At 45.6% G+C, this 19,615-nt stretch overlaps 1 protein-coding gene across 1 annotated transcript in view; it reads left to right on the forward strand.

Moving 5' to 3' along the window:
* Positions 1-803: 803 nt before the first annotated feature.
* Positions 804-19,615, forward strand: part of KAZN (kazrin, periplakin interacting protein) — a 198,234-nt gene continuing 179,422 nt past the window's right edge. The window contains exon 1 of the mRNA XM_079326147.1: positions 804-908. Coding sequence (XP_079182273.1) covers positions 827-908 — 82 coding nt within the window. The 5' untranslated portion in view covers positions 804-826. The remainder of the gene's footprint in view (positions 909-19,615) is intronic.

A 19,615-nucleotide genomic window follows, 5' to 3' on the forward strand; every position in this document is an offset into this window, starting at 1 on the left:
AGCCGGGAGGGGGTTAATGCAGCCGGAAGGGAATTGAGGCAGCCAGGAGAGGGTTAATACAGTCAGGAGGGGTTAATGAAGCCGGAAGGGAATTAAGGCAACCGGGAGAGGGTTAATGCAGCCAATGAAGGGTTAATGCAGCCAATGAAGGGTTAATGCAGCCGGTTCCTCGCTCCCTGCCCGATCAGCATCGCCGAGCGGCTCCGGGCGGCGCTGGCTGGGAGGAGGAGGAGGAGGAGGAGGAGGAGGCAGCGCTGCAGAGGATGCTCTGAGCGCCGCTCCTGCTCCTCCCGCGCCGAGCCGGGGGAAGGGGCAGCGGCTGGGGGGATGCCCGGAGCCCCCGCAGCCCCCGCAGCCCCCGGGAGGGCGCCCTGAGCTGCCCGGGGAATCTCCATCCCGCAGCCTCCGCAGGGACGGGCGCTCCCAGCGCAGCCCGGGGGACAGCCCCGCGCTCCCGCGGGAGATGTGCCCCGCTACCCGCCGGGTTTGGGCTCCTCGGGAGAAGGAAGGAGCCTCCTGACTTTGCCCTGACCATGGCAGAAACCCCAGAAGGGGCCAAGCCTCAGTGCCTGGCGCTGATTTGTGCCTGAAGCCACCAGACCTGCCCAGGACGCAGGAGAACCTCCCGGGAGAGGCGCAGACATTTGGGTTTCTCCATGAAAACACTGATGGCACTCAGCTGAAAAGGTGTCCTGTCCCTGGGGAAGAGGGCTCGGAGCAGCCCGGCATCCCGAGAAGAGGCAGCAGCTTGTTCCCGGTGTGTCCTGAGGAGCTGGCAGGGCTCGGGCTCTGCTCCATGACCAACCCTCAGCACTGCAGAGCAGCCATGGACTCCCCCTCCAGCCCTGCTGCAGCCCCTGTCACCTTCTCCCAAGTTTTTGGGCAGCAGTGCCAGCTCATGGAAGCAGGTAAGAGAGGAACAGGCACAGGAACCTCCTCCTCATCCCACGTCCTGCTCTGCAATGTCATTGCTGTCCCTTTGCTTCCCCAAGTTCTTCCCTAAAATCTGGTGTTTTCCAAAGTTGGGGTGGCAACTTTTGCATTTCCTGGAATGAAGCCCCTCACAAGCTCATTGCCCAGTTATTTACCAACAGGGTGGGGATGGCTCTGTGGGTTTGGGTTAGCACAGACTGGAACAAGCTGCTCTTTCCCTGGTGCTGGAAGTTTCCTTTGGATGTGAACAGGACATGTGTGGTGATTTTTGCATTCCAAAACAAGGGCATTCTAAGTGAAGGCTGATTTGCTGCTTTGGAGGGCGATTGCTGCAGCATGTGGATATCTGCTTTGGTATTCAGCTCTGTGAAGGACAAAATTGCTTTTTTTTTTTTTTTTTTTTTTTTTTTCCATGGCTGTTTGTGTTACTGTAGCACCTGGGAGCTCTGCTCCTTTTCCCAGGTGTTTTCCTTTATTTCTAACTCTTTGCAGATGGGCCTGGTTATTTATCTGTGCCTTTTGGCTGTTAAATAGGTGGTGTGTGACATGACTAATCCAAAATTTTCCATGTTTGCCTCTTGCTCCTCACAGGTGCCCTGAAGCACCAGCCCATGAGGTGCCCCAGAGCTGTGCACTCACATCCCCCTTCACGCCTGGTTCCCCAAGTTTAGGAGATTGGAAAAAGGGATTTTACAGAATTTGCTCCTATTTTCCTATCCTGGCTGACAGGTAGCTCTGGGGAAGGCTGTGTTTGTTTACTTAGAGCCATGGAGAAACCTGGGTTTCTGCAGTGATGCCATAACAACACTTGCTATGATTTTTTAGGCCTTGTTTTACTGGTGCTTTCTTGTTACTTTTTGTGCTGGTGCAGGTATCATGGTAAATTTGTCCTGCAAAGTGTCCCATCCTTTTTCCTTCTCTTTTCTCTCTCCTCCAGTAGCCAGTTCTGTAACTGATGATGTTTGGACTGTATGTTTCTACCTCTGAGGTGGCATTAAAAACACTCTGTGTTAGAGTTTCCTGCAGATCTCTGTGGGATTTCTCCTCTGCCTCTCAAACTTTCACAGGTAGAGCTGGGAGGATGACTCATTAGGAGACTAATTAGCTGGCTGTTACTCAGTTAATCAAGCTTGGCATCGTGCTGCTGCCTCCAAGATAATGTCAGGCAGATCTTCAGGAGGGTTTGGTATTAAACTTTCCTATTGCATGTCCTGGGATCAGTCCAAAGGTTGTGGATCCATTGTGTCAGGTCTTACTCAAAGAGATGATGTAGGAGAAAGCTCTGATTCTGGGTCAGCAATTTGTTTCCTAAATTAGCAAGACCCATGAGTTGGGAAAACACAGGTGGAAGTTTTAGTTTGGTTTGTTTTACTTTCCCTTTCTTAGAGAGAAATGCCCTGAAATGAAACTTGGGAATTCTGGATTTTCAAATCCCACCTTAGTCAGTCAACCAGAAGATTTTCTTCACTCTGGTGGATCATCTTGGTGGGATTTTCTAGGTGATTTCTCAGGTGTGAGGTGAGATGCAGTGTAAGGATGTTTGGGATCCAGTGGATCATGTGTGCTCCTGTGAGTTTTCTCTCCCTACAGCAGTGACCATGCACAGCCAGCTCTCCTGAGAGCTCCAGCTGATGTCCTGTGGGTGTGTCTGTGTTCACAGGCAGGGCAGGAGGGATGCCCTAAGGTGGGAGTGGAGGTTTGGACACCAAGCTCTGGTTCCTCACTTGTGTCCCCTCTCACTGAGCTGACACTTGGGACAGTGTCAAAAGGTCTCAGTGTTGAGCAGGGCTGTGCAAATGCCCTTGCAAACCATAAAACCAGATCCTGCCCCTGTGATTCCCCTCAACAGCAACCTCTGAGGAGCTGTGAGGAGCCAAGGTCTGGCCCAAACAGCCCAAATCTCACAAGAAAGATTTGTGGATACCCATTGTCATTGGTGGCATTTGGGCTCCTTAATCACACAGGGATGTGCTTGAATGATAAAGGTGCTGGCCTTAATTAAATGTCAGATTTTGTGCCTGGAGATTTGCTGAGCTTGAGATAGATCACAGGCTTGACAGCTCTCTTTGATGCAGCACCTGCAGTGATCTCATGGTTTTTACAGCTTCTGCCTGTGCTGTGAGGACACTTCTCCTCCAAAGCAATGTGAGAAGAGCTGGGCTCTGCTTGCAAAGTCTGTTTCAGGTTCTGTGTAACATTATCTGCTCCTGATGGGGACACCAGAGTGTGTGTGATGCTCCCCTAAAAACACATCCCCTCCTCCCAGTGCTGCTCTTCAGCAACTTGCTCTGAAAACCAAATACTGAAAGTTGGGAAGTCAGCTTTCCCCTTGCCAGCTCCACCTTGTTCCCACTGAAACAAGGCTTGAAATTTGGGGGTTTAGTGCATCTGGTTCTGCACAGTTGGCTGATTGTTCATGGCCAGCCCATGGAGATGCCAGCAGTGCCAGTCTGGGAGTGTGCTGGCACTGGAGCTCTGCTCCAGAGAGCCTCACACAGCTCTGCATTCAACCTCTGGAGCAGCATTGGCTGGCACAGCACATGGGATGCTCCTTGGAAAGTTATTTTTCTACCTTCCCATTTTATTCTGCTGCAGCTCCACAGCTTTGTTTGCTGGGATGTGTCCTGGGGAGCAGAGGGGATGGGAAGGCTGCAGCTGGCTGAGCTCCCCTTTGGGAGCTCACTGACAAAACTCCAGTTTCCTCACTGTTAAATTAAATTTGAGTGATGCCTGAAAGATCTGTCAGTGTCAGCTGGGGATGTGGTCACCTTTAGAGGCAGTGTAATTCCCAAAGTGGGGCTGTAATTCCTGCCTGGGCTCACTCAGGGAATAAGATTCCTGTTTTCCATGCAGGTTTGGTGATGTTTTACCTTTTCCAGCCTGACTACAAGGCTGGTGATTTCCAAAAGGAGTAATTGGGAATGAAGCTGGCTTCATCCTAAATCTTCTGATCCCAGAAGAAATTCATGCCTGCCAGGCAGTGCTGGTCTTGCTTGAAGCACAAATTTGAATCTGGCACAGGTTTGTGTTATAAATTTTGCTAATACCCAAATGAAAGACTCTGAGTTGTTCATTTTAGAAAGGGAAAAAAAAAAAAAAAGCCAAAAAAATCTGAAGGATTTATTATTGTCACTGCCAAACTTTAAAATGGGGGTTAGTAAGAATTTGAAGAGTGTTTCCCATCTGATCTCTCATGAAATATTGAATATATGGTGTGAGACCTGATCTCCAGGAGAGCTGAATGCTCTCTGGAAGAATTAGGTTTAGCAGAGAAACCATTTATTTTATACATGGGCAAATTCCAAGCAATTTGTTTGGCATATTGCAGTTTTCTGGACTTAGGGCCATGCATTATTTTCTGACTCACTGCTCCATTAGAGTAATTTTCATTTTCCATCAATTTCTTGGCTCTCTGATGATGCTGATTTGTTAGGCTCTCAACATTTTTTCTTTATATCTTGCCAGTTGATTTTCCATTTGTTATGAAATAAGGAACTTGATTCAAGATGTGACCAGAATGAACAAGAAAGTAATTTGAAAATCATCCCAACCTTAGGATTTTGCATTGAATCTCTTCCATATTGTGTTTCCATCACATAAATATTATCCATTACATGCATTCTGGATTCCACTCTGGTGGCTGCTCCCCAAATGGATGTGAGTTTGGTTTGGCTATCCCCTCCCAGTAGAAAATTCAGAATATGGTACAAAATTCTTAGGAGTTCTTCTATGGAAATGAATGTCTTGTGGCTCAAAGTTTTTGCCTTTCCCCTCCTAGATCTGTAATTTTTAGCTCTTGATCCAGCTCCTCTCAAGGGGAATGTGAGGTGAGATTGATGTGGCACTACTTGAGCAAAATATTTGTCATGCAGCATGAAATCCCTGGAATCTCATCTGGTCTGGCATCTTTTGCAAAGATTTTGTTTTGCAAACAAAGCATGGAATATGCAACATAGAATTCCTTCATCTGCTGCTTGATTATGGTTTTTAAACAAATAAAATAATATTTTAAAAAGACCTGTTCTGTACCCCCTGACTTGGTGAAGGTTTGTTCAGGAGCTGGGCTCCTTGGAGCAGAGTTCAAATCTGATGGGTGTTAGATATGAAAAAAGTGATTAATGGGAAAATTTCAGCCCTTAAGATGTAGAAGGAAATCTCTGACCTTCTAAACTGAGGCTGAGATGAACATTTCCCATCTGTGCTCTCTTATTTTATGCCCTTTAGTCCCTTGTGCATTTTTCCATGATTTAATTCAATCAAACAGGATCTGGTTTCAAACCATTTACCTGGAGCTGAGGCAGAGCAGAGGTGATGCAGTGTCACCTTCCAAAAGCTGAGTTGAGCAGGGGGAGCTGGCACAGAGTCCCAGAATAGTTTGGACTGGAGGGGATTTAAAACCCATCTTGTTCTCCACCCCTTCATGGGCAGGGACATTTTCCTCTGTCCCAGGTTAAACTAAGCCCATCCAACCTGGTTTTGGGCACTTCCAGGGATGGATTAATCTCAAAACCATGGTTATTTCTGCTGCTGGCTCTCCTGAATGACACCACTCTGTGCTCAGGCTCCAGCTCTCAGAGCATCTGAGCAAACCTTTAGTGACAGCTCCTCTTGCCTTCCATGGACAACAAGAGAAAACAGTCAGCAAAAAAATCTGCCTGGATCAGTTGGTTTGGGGACACATGGAATCAGGGCTGGGAATGTCTCTGGCACTCAGAGCATCAGGTTTCCTACGTGCATTAGTCAGTAATAAATCTTTCATGGTAACAAGCTGCTTCATTTGCTCTCCCAGGAGGAGAGGGGGGTGTGGATGCTGGAGATGTTTCCAAACGTCACAGCAGCCTGGCTTAATTACTGTGCCTCAGGTTAGATTAACTAGTTTGGGGAAAATAAGAAACTGGGGCAGGTGTCAGGTGGGTGAAGTGAGATGGATTTGTCTCTCCTGGGTGGGGAACAAGCTGAGGTGAGACATCAGTGACTGTGATGATCAGACAAAGGATCTGGAATGGTTTGGGTTGGAAGGGACTTTAAAACTCATCTCATCCCACCCCCTGCTTTGGGCAGGGACACCTTCCCCTGTCCCAGGTGAATCCAAGCCCTGTCCAGCCTGGCCTTGGAGACTCCCAGGATGGAGCAGCCAAAGCTCCTCTGGGCACCCTGTGCCAGCACCTCCCCACCCTTCACAGGGAAGCATTCCCTCCATATATTTAACCTTTTCATGTCCCTTTTCAGTTTGAACTCATTATTTCTTGTCCTGTCACAGTGCAGGCAGCTGAGGCTGTTGTGCTGCTGGCCAGCTCTGCAGACACCTGGAAGAGAGAGTTACTGACTGCAGCATTACAAAATTGGCAGTTTCCTTTGTTTTGTCAGATTTTGAGGCTGGGGATTTTCCTTTTATTAAGTCTGGCTGCTCTTGAAGTTTCTGTTCCCTGAGTAGAGCTGTGGTTTATGTGCTGGTGTTGTCAGCTCCAAAGCAACCACATAAATCTGTGCCCACCACTGTAGTGGCTGAGAATGTGTAAAATAAAATCCCTGCCAACTTTCTGTGCAAGTTCCTGCCAGGCTGAATCACTCTGTGTGTGTTGGTGCAGGAAAAGGTGTCATTTTTGTCAAAAACAAACCCATTTTTCTGACATGGCAAGGAATGTATCAGAAACAAACTGCTTGAGGAGCCCCTGGAGTTTTGTGTTTTTGAGGAGAACAGAATAATCTGATTCTCTCCAGGGTCAGCTCCAGCACTAGGAGGAAACATCATTTACCTCTTCCTAGAAAAGCCATGAGCAAAAATTCTCCTTGACAGGTGATGTGCTCCTGCCTGAGCTGAGTGGATTTGAGGGCCACAGAAATTAAATGGGAAAATCACTAATATTTTTCTTTTCTGCCCAGTGGAATGGGATAAAATTATTATTAGGGATAAAAAGAAGTGACATTTATCTCCCTCTTTTCACTTCATTAGGTAGGACTGTGCTCCAAGGAGGAAAAGGGTGGATGGAGCCCACTTGCTGTCTGCAGCTTTTACTGCTCTACCATGTTCTTTTAACCATTGTTAAATGGTTGAAATGTTCTTTTAAACATTGTGCTGTTGTTGTTTGCTTGGGGAGCTTGACTGGGCCCTGAAGGACAGAGGCACCAGAGGCAGGGGCTTGCTAATGCTCTATAAATATCAATATGAAGTGCCTGAGAGAGCCATGGAGTCCCTGTTTCAGTGAGAAAAGTGGGAGGTTGGAAGTTTGGTTATCTCTGAGAGGATTTCCTGCTTTTATTTATTTCAGGCTGGAAAAGCTCCTGAGGGTTGCTGAGAACACAGGGCAGGATCTCTCACAGCTCAGGGGAGTTTGTGGTGGCCAAACAACAAAGTGTCCTGAGGGTGATGGACTGAGTCTGCTTGAAGAGGGCAGAAAAAAACAGTATTTTCCTAAAATGAGGATGTGGGTATTAAAGAGATGGTAAAAGCTGGACTGGAGCTGAATCTGCATTTCTTGGTGGATCTTTGCTGGCACCCAGGGCTCGTGGTTGAACCTGCAGCAGCACCTGGGAGCTGAGGTGCCTGTGCTGTGCATCTGCATCTCCCACCCTGGGAGAGCCCCTTGGCCCATGGAGCTGGGATTAATGAGTGTGAAACCAGCCCAGCACAGAGCAGCCACTGAGGGCAACCAGGATTATTCAGTGTGGAATTATGGATTTGTACCTACAGCTATTTATATAGTGCACAGCAGGAGGGGGTTATTCCTAAAACAACAAGGAAAAGCTTTTCCCAAATATTCTGACTGCTGTGTGCTACCAAGTATCTGGGGGAAAAACAACAAAAAAAAACCCAAAACAAACAAGCAAACAAAAAACCAAATAAATTAAAAAAACCCAAAAATAAAAACCACCACAAAAAAAAGCAACAAAAAACCAAAAAAAATACCAACCCCCAAAAAACCCAAACAAAACCCAAACCAACAACAGAGAAAATATTGAACAGTATTTTTTACATAAATCAAATATAAACTGCTCCCTGTCATCTCAATAGTCAGACTCCATTATTACAGCATCTGTGTACAAAGCACTTGTGAGCTGATTTACTCCTGATTCAATTATGGCCAGTGTTCATCTGCCTTCCTGATGGACTAATTTGGTTTTGTCAGTTCATGCTCATAGCAAAGTATATGGATGTGATAATTCCTTGCAATTGCAACTCTCATGTTTTTATGACACCAAAATAATGAACTGAAAACATGCATATGATTACACTTGGAGCTATGAACAGGAATGAGTTATTATTCTTTCTTTGGAGGTCTTAGAGGCAATTTTAATGGCCTTGCATTATTGGAATGGTAAAGAGGATAAAAGACATGAACAAAGCATTTGACTTTGCTCTGGCTTTATCCTATGTTATGGCAGGTGGGAATTTTTGAGAATTGTGGAAATGGGTATTTTCCATAAATTCTGATATGAAATAATGAAAATGTTTGACTAGGACACATCCAGGCCATCATGAGTTTAACTGGTAAATCAGCTGGACAAGGCTGAGGTTCCTATCTTTGTGCTTTATCCTCTTGGCTAATGCAATGGCTGAAATGATGGAATAAAAACCATGTGAGCCATTCCAAAATTAAACATTCCTAAAGACCTGGAATATGGTACCCTCAAAATATCCATGTTATCTTGGCTTGAAATGAAACACATTATCTGGAATTTAAACATGGGAAAACTATTCTTGAATAGGAAATATGTTTGATTCCATTAGTCTTGAAAAAGAAATGTAGCATCATCAAAGCTCTGGTAAAGAGAAATCAGGCTGGGAGGGAGAAAGGGATGGGTTTATTCTGCAGAAGAGAAAGTCCCCAGGGCTGTGGCAGATGGGCTGCAGATCAGGGATGTTGCATTTCTCAGTATTATCTGTAAGGCTCCATGCAAGCAGCACCTTTGTGAGGGCTCAGCACAGCAGCCAGAGCTGGGTTAAAAACACAAATCACCCCCTGTACCTGCTGTCCTCCCTCCTGTGGACACAGCAAGACCCAGGGAATTCAATTTATTTCTATTTCCACCATTCCTTTTGTTCCTGCAATGCAATTGTGGTTTGTTTTAATCTGTGCCCTTGTACCCAGTGGTGGTCTCAAAGGGGCTGGAAGTGCTGCCCTCACTAAAGGGTTAAAAAGTAAATAAATCAAATTCCAGGGAATTTGGAGTGTGTCTGTTAAGGTTTTGCAAAACAAAAGGCATCTGATGCCATGTGTTTGAGCAAAATGAAGCTTCATTCTCCCTGCAGCATCTCTTAGCCTGGATAAAAACAGCCCCTGTCCCTGGTTTGAGCTGCTCAGGGTCTCTCACAGGACTGCTTATGATGAGCTTGGGTTTGCAGGAGCCAAACCAAGGGTGAAACCTGCCTCCAGGGGCTGCAGAACTCAAGAGCTCATCCCCAGCTTTGCCAGGAGTGGCTCTGAGGATTTCTGAGTGGTGGTGGGGGGAGAGGGGCAATGGCTTCAGCCTGCCCGAGTGTCCAAGGCTACAATGCAAAGATGTGCCCAAAGTGTGTGTTCTATCACCAACTGCTGAAACCAGGTGGGGCAGTGACCCTGATCTCCTGGCACATATTATCTGCTAATGGGCCATCTTTAAACCAGCTGGGCAATCATCTTTATCTTTCCCATGACCCACCCTTCATCCAGGAGGTATCACCTGTTAATGGGCCATTGTTAAAAACTGGGTGTGGCAGTGACTCTTATCCCTGTGGGAGATATCTCCTGTTAATGGGCCATTGTTACAAACTGGGTGTGGCAGCGATTCTTATCACTGTGGGGATATCTCCTGTTAATGGGCCATTGTTTAAAACTGGGTGGGGCGGTGATTCTTATTGCTGTGGGAAATATCCTCTGCTAATGGGCCAGCTGTTAAAAACCAGGTGGGACAGTGTTCTTTATCTATCCACAGCCCATCCTCCCTCCAGGAGATATCTCCTGTTCATGGCCATTGAGTCCCAGTGCATGACTGATAAAATTCCATCATCCCACTGGGAGATGCTCCAGCCAGGGGGAGGAGCCAAGCCTTTCCTACCCAGATAAAAACTGAGATTTGGAACATCAAAGCAGCCCTTACCCACTGATTCCCATGTTTAAGAGCTACCAGATCTTTCTACAGGATCACTACTTCAACAAGACCATTTCATCTGGACTGCTACCAGTGTGTCCCTGTCCATGGAGGGGGGAATAGGATGAGCTTTAAGGTTCCTTTTGACACAAACCACTCTGGGATTCTGTGATCCCATGGTCAGCAGCACTGTGTGCTCAGCTGGGAGAGTGCAGTCATTTCTGTAGGCTTTAAATAATTTGATAATTTGATTTTTCCAGCCTGGACTGGGAGCCTCGTGGGTCAGGGGGAGGGTTGTGCAAAGGTAACTCAGTTCCCTTAAATGTGTTGGAACTATTAAGGGTGATCTGGCCAAGGCACCACACAGCTCTGAGTACATAAATTCACTCTATTTATCCATGTTCCCCAGCTTCTGGGAAGTCTGGGAACACTCCAGTTGTGAGTCAAACAGGTTAAATCAAGATGTCATTTTTGCGACTGTGAAGATTTGGAGTTTCTTCCTCTGTTTTTCACTCATGGGCAGATGGCAAAGGGCTCTCAAAACCCACCACTGCTAAAGTTGTCACTAAATAATCCAGCTCTGCACCAACCTGTGCTGGCTGTGGCCAAGTCCCACAGACTGAGGAACTGTGGTTTTCCAGAAAAGCAGTTTTTTAAACAGAAATTCTGTGTGCTGTGGTGCTGACCCCCAGTGGCTGCTGCCTGGTGTCTCCTGCTGTGCTGTGGAAATCTGCTCCAGCCTGGGTCCTGACTTCCCATTAAGCACCTGGTTTTAAGTAAAAAGCTTTTGGCAATTAAAAAAAAATATCTCAGAATATATTCTGAGAGTGAGCACAACTATTCTCCAACAAATGTAAAGCTTTTTTTCCTTTTCGCCCACCTTTATTCTCCTTTTTTTTTTTTTTAATTTTATTTTTCTTTCCTATTTTAAATTACTTTTTGCTCAGCTTGGGGAATGTGTTTCCAGTGGCCTGTTGCAGACCTGAGTTTGTTTTTCACCAGCTTACCTATCAGTTTGCTGTGGTCCAATAACACACTGACTTAAAAAATAAGGATCCATCATCATAAATTCCTGTGGGTTTGTCAGGCTGGGGATGGCAGCCCCAGCTGAATTTGTTGCTTTAAAAAAAAAAAGTAGGAAAAAGACTTATTGTGCTAGAATTTGTGTTTCTGAATGTCCCCTATTTCTTAATTCCATTCCTTAAAGATTATATTTTCTTGTTTTCCCCTCCTCAAAATTCAGGGTTTTAGTAAATAATGTGTTAAGTGCAGCCAACACATCAAATGATGAATTTGCTATGTGAATTGATAAGGTGGGATTTGTTTCCTGTAAACAGCAAAATGCTGCTTTTGCAGATAAAAAAAAAGCTTTTATCTTCAAGGCAAACTGTAAATGAGCTAGAAGGGTAATTTAACATTCACAGTTGTTTAAATGGTATTAAATCTTGTGAAGATTTTTTATACATAGGTAGGAATCTCAGAGAAAGCCTTTCAGAAGTGAGACAATTTTTTTCCCCATGAAGTTCAGCATTTTAGTTAAAATTTGATATTCATTAGAATCAGAGATTAATTAAATTTGTGCCAGTGTTTTGAGAGGGTCTTCCCATCATTTAATATTTTAATGTTCACCACATGGGGGAAAAAAACAAAGTCAACATAATCTCCAGCTTTGATGTTAAAAGGCAAACGAGAAAGTTTAAAATACAAATTAGCTTCTCTAGAATCCAACTGTGTGGGTCTAATTACATCTAATGCTAATTATCCTATTGATCTTAGCATTTTACTATATTCAGCTATGACTATTGCCAAGCATAATCACACATTCAGTTTTATCCACACAAAACTCAAAAGCAGGCTGGGGCTGCTGCTTTACCTTGGGAGTAGAACAGTGGGTTTAGATGTTTTTTATCTTTTTTCCCCCTTCCCTTTCAGCTTTTTAATCCCAGCTGGCCCCAGTTACTGGGAATGCCCAGTCCTGCACTCCAGGAAAGTTGTGTTTTCCCTGTGGACAGAGGGATTTTGTTATGTTTAACTCTCATTGAGCTGGGTAATGTTCCACTTGAGGTTTGCTGCTTTCACTCCTATTGATTGAATTAGGGGATCGTGGCTTAGATGCCTTCCCCCTCTCCTTTCTCTTGGGGAGGGTATTTTGTAATAAATCTGAAATGAGTAATGAGAGTGGGACTGTGATCATTTCTTCTAAGAAAGGGTGAGTAGAAATGGTTGCGTTCTGATACCCTGAAGGGGAATTAGGGGTGTTTTGTCTGGTCTGTTTCTCTTTCCTTTTGTTGGGCCATGACAAGAGTGGTTTTGGCAGCCTCAGCACAGGGTCTGGAGCTGGGGAGGGTTCCCAGGGCTCCACCCTTCACCTGCAGGATTTGGAGACCTGAAATGCACAAATATCCATCCAAATACAGCTCGTACTGCTGAGTGCCAGGAGTGCTGATTTATGGAATCTCTGGGAACAGACCAGGAGAGGGAGGCAGAGTACAGAGCAAAGCCCAGCTCCAGCCAGACCCAGTCCAGCTGGGCTGGGATTGTGCTAGAGAAAGGTCTGGGATGGTCAGTGTGTGATGGACAACAGGGATGACAACAGGTCAGTGTGTGACAGGGATGGTCAGTGTGTGACAGGGATGGTCAGTGTGTGACAGGGATGGTCAGTGTGACACAGGGATGGTCAGTGTGTGACACAGGGATGGTCAGTGTGTGACAGGGATGGTCAGTGTGTGACACAGGGATGGTCAGTGTGACACAGGGATGGTCAGTGTGACAGGGATGGTCAGTGTGTGACACAGGGATGGTCAGTGTGTGACAGGGATGGTCAGTGTGACAGGGATGGTCAGTGTGTGACAGGGATGGTCAGTGTGACACAGGGATGGTCAGTGTGACAGGGATGGTCAGTGTGACACAGGGATGGTCAGTGTGTGACAGGGATGGTCAGTGTGTGACACAGGGATGGTCAGTGTGTGACAGGGATGGTCAGTGTGTGACAGGGATGGTCAGTGTGACAGGGATGGTCAGTGTGTGACACAGGGATGGTCAGTGTGACACAGGGATGGTCAGTGTGTGACAGGGATGGTCAGTGTGACAGGGATGGTCAGTGTGACACAGGGATGGTCAGTGTGTGACAGGGATGGTCAGTGTGTGACAGGGATGGTCAGTGTGACAGGGATGGTCAGTGTGTGACACAGGGATGGTCAGTGTGACAGGGATGGTCAGTGTGACACAGGGATGGTCAGTGTGTGACAGGGATGGTCAGTGTGACAGGGATGGTCAGTGTGACACAGGGATGGTCAGTGTGTGACACAGGGATGGTCAGTGTGACAGGGATGGTCAGTGTGTGACAGGGATGGTCAGTGTGACACAGGGATGGTCAGTGTGACAGGGATGGTCAGTGTGTTACAGGGATGGTCAGTGTGTGACAGGGATGGTCAGTGTGTGACACAGGGATGGTCAGTGTGTGACAGGGATGGTCAGTGTGTGACACAGGGATGGTCAGTGTGACACAGGGATGGTCAGTGTGACAGGGATGGTCAGTGTGTGACACAGGGATGGTCAGTGTGACACAGGGATGGTCAGTGTGTGACACAGGGATGGTCAGTGTGTGACACAGGGATGGTCAGTGTGTGACAGGGATGGTCAGTGTGTGACACAGGGATGGTCAGTGTGTGACAGGGATGGTCAGTGTGTGACAGGGATGGTCAGTGTGTGACACAGGGATGGTCAGTGTGTGACAGGGATGGTCAGTGTGTGACACAGGGATGGTCAGTGTGTGACACAGGGATGGTCAGTGTGACACAGGGATGGTCAGTGTGTGACAGGGATGGTCAGTGTGTGACAGGGATGGTCAGTGTGACACAGGAATGGTCAGTGTGACAGGGATGGTCAGTGTGTGACACAGGGATGGTCAGTGTGTGACAGGGATGGTTAGTGTGTGTCACATGGATTGTTTGTTTTGGTGTTGTTTTTTTAATGTGTGAAATGGTATTTTTGCTTGGACTAAGGTGTTTATTATTTTTCATTTCTCTTGCAGTTTTATAAACCATGAGTTTTGCAGTACTTTAAGTTAATAAGCTAAAAATGGAGATGTATTTTTCTAAAAAGTTTTAAAAATATATACTGTTTAATTAGAAATGACACTTAATTTTTTAAGTTTTTACTTAATTAATTATTACTTGTAGTTTTCAGTGTGGACTTTTTTATTTAATTACAAAATTCTACTTAGACTTAAAAAAAGGTAAAAAAAGAAGGACAAACTCTGATTTAAAAACTTTAATTTTGTTATATATGTATATATATATTCTAAAATTTTAAGCTCTACATTTTCTACTATGTGTTCTTACACACTTTTATTTAAACTACACCTTTATAATCTCAGTTTTATTGCTCAATTTTGGAAGCTTTCTCTACAGCTTCAGGTGAAATACAGGTTTTTTTGGGGAGGTCAGTGCTTGTTAGCACAGAAATTCTAAAATTCTCAGTGGCCAGGCTTCCACTCCCTCCCCTGAATTTTTGAGTTTTGGGCTCCAGTGACTTTTCCATCCCTCACCAACCCTGCAGCTCCCAGCTCAGCTTTTCTCAGGGAGCTCCTGACATCCCAAAGCTGGATGGGGCTGAAAACAAATCCCATGAGATGATGCTGGTTCAGGTTAATCTGCACAGGTTCAGGTTCATTTCAGGGTAATTGGGCTGATTTAATGAGATTTGATGATTACAAGCAGCAGCATTTGGTTTATCAAATAGGCCAGATTAGATGTAAATCAAATTTGCCCTGAGAATTCAAGCCCAAGAAATGTTCAGCTGTGAGGGTGATGTACTGGGGATCTCACCAGCTGAGGGAAAAAAAGAAAAGAAGAACTTGAAAATCAGAGAGGTTTTTTATGGTGTTTTCTGTTGTGAGAAATTTTCTTAGTTTTATGAATCCAAGCCTGACAAAGTGAATGGTGAAATCCAGAGAGAAAAAGGATTCTTCTCTCAGCTATAACTCTGCAATCTGCCTGTTAAAAAAAATACAAAAGGCATTTTAAGGAAATAAAAATATTTTGGGAAACCAGCTCTTACAAGAGTCACATCAAGGGCCTTTCATGCTTCTGGCAATCAGTCCAAATTCATCAGTCAGTTTCTCTGTAGCTGTGCCCTGTGTAAAAGTTTTATTTGATGTCCCAGGCAACCTTGAAAATTCTTCTGGGTTGCATCAATTTGATTTTATTCATGTTAGAGTAGATGATGTCAAACCAGCCTGGAGCACCCACACTGTGCTTACTGCAGGATTTTGGCTGGTGCATGTTTAGGATTTTTGCCAGGACAGTGTGAGCAAGGTAATGACAAAGTTTTTGTGCTGGGGGTAAGTGCAAGGAAAATGAAATTTCTGCTTGCAGCACCCCAAGGGTATGTGGAACCACCCAGGTCAGAAACAATTTGCCCCAAAATAATTCTATGAATGAAGCTTAGGGTGAGCAGCACTTGGATGTTCTTGCCAGAGGAGAGGTTTCAGCTAAATAAAGATCTGGTGAACCATTACTCTCATAATTTGGTGGTAAATCCTGTCAAGGAATTGCTCCTGGTAATTTTTCTATTATTAATTAGCTCAAATACCATGAGGCATTATTAAATATTGAGGAGTTAGTTGTTTACTCCCCTTTTTAACACAGCATACCTGAGGAATTAAGGTTTTTCCTTATTTTTTTGTAGGTACAGAGACAGTGTTTCAGTTTCCAGACACAGGGAAAGTGTGACTGGTGTGTGTGAGGAGCCTTTGGTGTCTGCTGGGTCTGCATGAACAGCTCCAAACACAGGACTCTTCCAAGAGGGGAATTCTTTAATTCACAGCCTGACTTGGCTTGGCAGGGACCCCAAAGACCCTCTTGTCCCACCCTTTCCATGTCCAGCTGCTCCAGCCTGGCCCTGGGCACTGCCAGGGATCCAGGGGCAGCCCCAGCTGCTCTGGGCCCCTGTGCCACCCTCCTGGGGAAGGGTTTATTCCCAATATCCCACCAACCTGTCCCCTGGCACTCTGAGGCCATTCCCCCTCATCCTGTCCCTCCAGACCCTTGGAAGAGTCCCTCAGGAGCTCTGGGATCAGGTGAGGGCAGAGCTGGGATCAGCTGGTTCTTCTCTGACCACAGGTACCCCTCTGCAGTCTCACCTCTCTCCTCAAACAGCCTGAGAATGAGTTATGACATCTCTTATTAGGAAATAAGCTCCACGTGCCATTTCCTGCTTGTTGTCCCCATTTGCTCCCCCTTTACAACCCTGGACCTTCAGCAGGACACAGCATCATCTCAGTGATGGTTTTTCTGTGGTTTGTGGTTCACTCAGACCTGTTTCCCAGATGTGCCAGCCCTGCCCTGGCTCTGGTGCCAGGGGCTGATCAGGGTGCAGGCAGTGACAGGTCACTGTGACAAGGTGCCACCTTCCCTGGGGAGCTCACAGCACGGTGTGAGCCCCTCACTGGTGACAGACTGCAGTGAAAATGCAGAAGGATTGGCATTTCCTGGAAATCCCTGCAGTCCCTGAGTGCTGGGGGGGCTGTGGAATGTCCCCTTCCATTTGTTTTCCTGCATGGAAAAGGTGTGTCCACTGTAGCATGCTGCCCTCAGGGTCCATTTCTGTGTGTGCTGTGAAATGTTTTTCAAGGATCACCCCTGGTGCCATAATTTCCTTTAATAAGCAGAAATAGTGATGAGGAAAGAGTTGCCAGGGCTGTTTTATTGTGGTGGAGAGTGATGTGTTTGAAGAAGGGTGTTTGTCTTATTTTCTGGGGCTGTCATGGTTAATAAACGGATGAATAATTAAGTAAATTTATCCATAATTAACTCCACAGCCTGTGGGCATATGACCAATTTGGACAGTCCTTATGTCAAGGCACATGTATCAGCCCTTGGAAGAAATCTCAATTCTTTATGAAAGAGCAAATTTCTCTGAGCAGACTCCTTGCAGAATTTCCAATTACCTTAATGAAAGGTTTTCTTCTGTCTGTGTTTATTTCACAAGTGTCCTGTATTGTTTTACCACTGGTATCTCACTGCTGTGGCTCCTCCTCTATGCCATGATTTATGTTTCTCTGTCCAATGTTTGAAGCTTCACTGAGTTACTGTTATTATTCCATATAGAAAATTATGTAGAGAGCTGGAAAAGTCCTTGATTGAATTCCATGTGTAAACCACACCATTATTCAGGGAAAATTAAGGGCTAAAAGGATGGTTTTATGTTTGAATATTTTTCAGCTTGGATTTTTTTGTTTCTTCAGCTTTGGACAAATTTTTTATTAGGCTTTTATCACCTTTTGTTTTCATCCACATAAAACCCTTTCAATGGATATTAGATGAAGAGGAGTGTTATTGCAGGTGTATTTCAAGATTGAGACTGATTTTTTTGGGGTGAGAATCTGGTCCTTGAAGGTTCTGGAAGTATTTTAGTGGCTCTGGATCCCCTTTGCTGCTCAGCTGTCTGTGAGCAGCGGGGTCAGTGGAGCACCTCCTCTGTTGTTATGGGAACACCAGCAGTGGGGTGCCAGGGTTTGAATGACATATAAAATCAGGTTTTGCTACTCTCCTCAGAGAGATTTCCACTGTTGTTTTTGCAGCCATGCTCTGAGAACAGTATGTTTGGAGATGTAACCTGTGCTGGGAACAAACACTGTATTTCCATGTGGAATTGCCAGCTGGGTTCTGTTATTTGGGATGTGCATCTCCATCCTCTCCTGTGCTATTGCAATAATTCACTCATAGCTGCTCAAGATGTGAGGAACACACATCCACAGCTCCCCCCAAACATCATGGAATTAATTGAATTATCAGGGGCAGCAGGTCTTGAGGTTCAGTGCAGGGTCACCAGTGAACAACACATCTCAGGTGTTTAATACAAACCATTTTGAGAGGCATCTCCACTTTGAAGCATGAATGAAACCCATGAGGTGAAATCCTGAGGGGTTTTAGAAGGAGAGTGTGCAGACAAGGCGGCTCCAGGACAGCTGCACTTGGAGCCATAAATATTCAGAGGCTGGGGATAAAACACCTCACCCGTGGGTGGAGAGGCACTCCAAGCACAGCACACCCTGCTCAACACAGCAGATTGACTTGGGGTGCAATACAGGATGTGGCCAGAAATGTGAATTCTCTCCCCATCTGCTGCAGCCAGGTGGGGCAGTGACCCTGATCTCCTGGCACATATTATCTGCTAATGGGCCAGCTTTAAACCAGCTGGGCAATCATCTTTATCTTTCCCATGACCCACCCTTCATCCAGGAGGTATCACCTGTTAACGGGCCATTGTTAAAAACTGGGTGTGGCAGCGATTCTTATCCCTGTGGGAGATATCTCCTGTTAATGGGTCATTGTTAAAAACTGGGTGTGGCAGTGACCCTGATCTCCTGGCACACATTATCTGCTAATGGGCCATCTTTAAACCAGCTGGGCAATCATCTTTATCTTCCCACAGCCCATCCTCCCTCCAGGAGATATCTCCTGTTCATGGCCAGTGAGTCCCAGTGCATGACTGATAAAATTCCATCATCCCACTGGGAGATGCTCCAGCCAGGGAGGAGCCAAGCCTTTCCTACCCAGATAAAAACTGAGATTTTGGACACCAAGATACTTTCTTTCCACTGGATTCCAGAGGAAAGCCAGACCTTTCCACATCATCCCTGGAGCTTCAGAGGAAACTGCACCTTCTGCAGGAGCACTGCTCCAGCTGAACCACATCTGCCACTGCAGGAGGATGCAGCCACCATTGAATGGGACTGCTGCCACCACCCTGACTGACTGACAGGTGTCAGCTTGGATTCTGACTCTGGCAGGGTTTGGGATTGTTCTTTGTAATACTGCATTTCTATTTTAATTTTCCTAGTAAAGAACTGTTATTCCTAATTCCCTTTGGAGGGAGGGGGTTTACATTCTCCATTTCAAAGAGAATCTCCTGCCTTTCAAACCAGGACACACTCCAAGCACAGCACTCTCTGCTTTACCAGCCCCTTCAGCCCAGCAGATGTTGCTCATCCTTTGCCATGGTTGTCCCTCCCATCCAAGGCTGGCACTGGAATATGTGACCATAAAACTTTCTGACCAGACAGCTCTGAGCCTTGCAACTTTTGGAGACTATTTCAGTATAAACTAATTTTCCTCTCTTTTGGGTGGAGGATGTGTGAGCTGGGTAATTCAAGAGTTTATTTGAATTACTTTTTCCTACTTTCCGACAAGACATTTAGACATCCAGCTCAGAGCTACAGCAAAGTATTTAATTTCATTATTTTCTCCCTAAAAATGTCTAAAGCACACATACCACTAGAGCTGCTTGAATGCTCCACAGTAAGACTTCAGGAACTTTGGCACTGATCTGATTGGAAATTCAAATGGGATTTGCTGGTGGAGATGGAAATCCATCTGTCAGATCAGGGCATGTGAGGAAGAAGGTGAGGATGATGTTACCAGAGTCAGCATTTGTGAGATCATTTCCTACATGATTTGCAGCACTGAGAGTTCTAAGCACTGCTAAACCTCATGTTTTAAAGAATAGAGCCAGGGAAATCAGAGATTTTCTTTTCTGAAAGCAGTGAGTTGCATTTATTTCCTGGGTGTTGTGTTCACAGGTGCTGACAATTCTTAAGTCTAATGCT

This window comes from Erithacus rubecula (genome assembly GCF_903797595.1).
Source record: "Erithacus rubecula genome assembly, chromosome: 24".
Classification (NCBI taxonomy): domain Eukaryota; kingdom Metazoa; phylum Chordata; class Aves; order Passeriformes; family Muscicapidae; genus Erithacus; species Erithacus rubecula.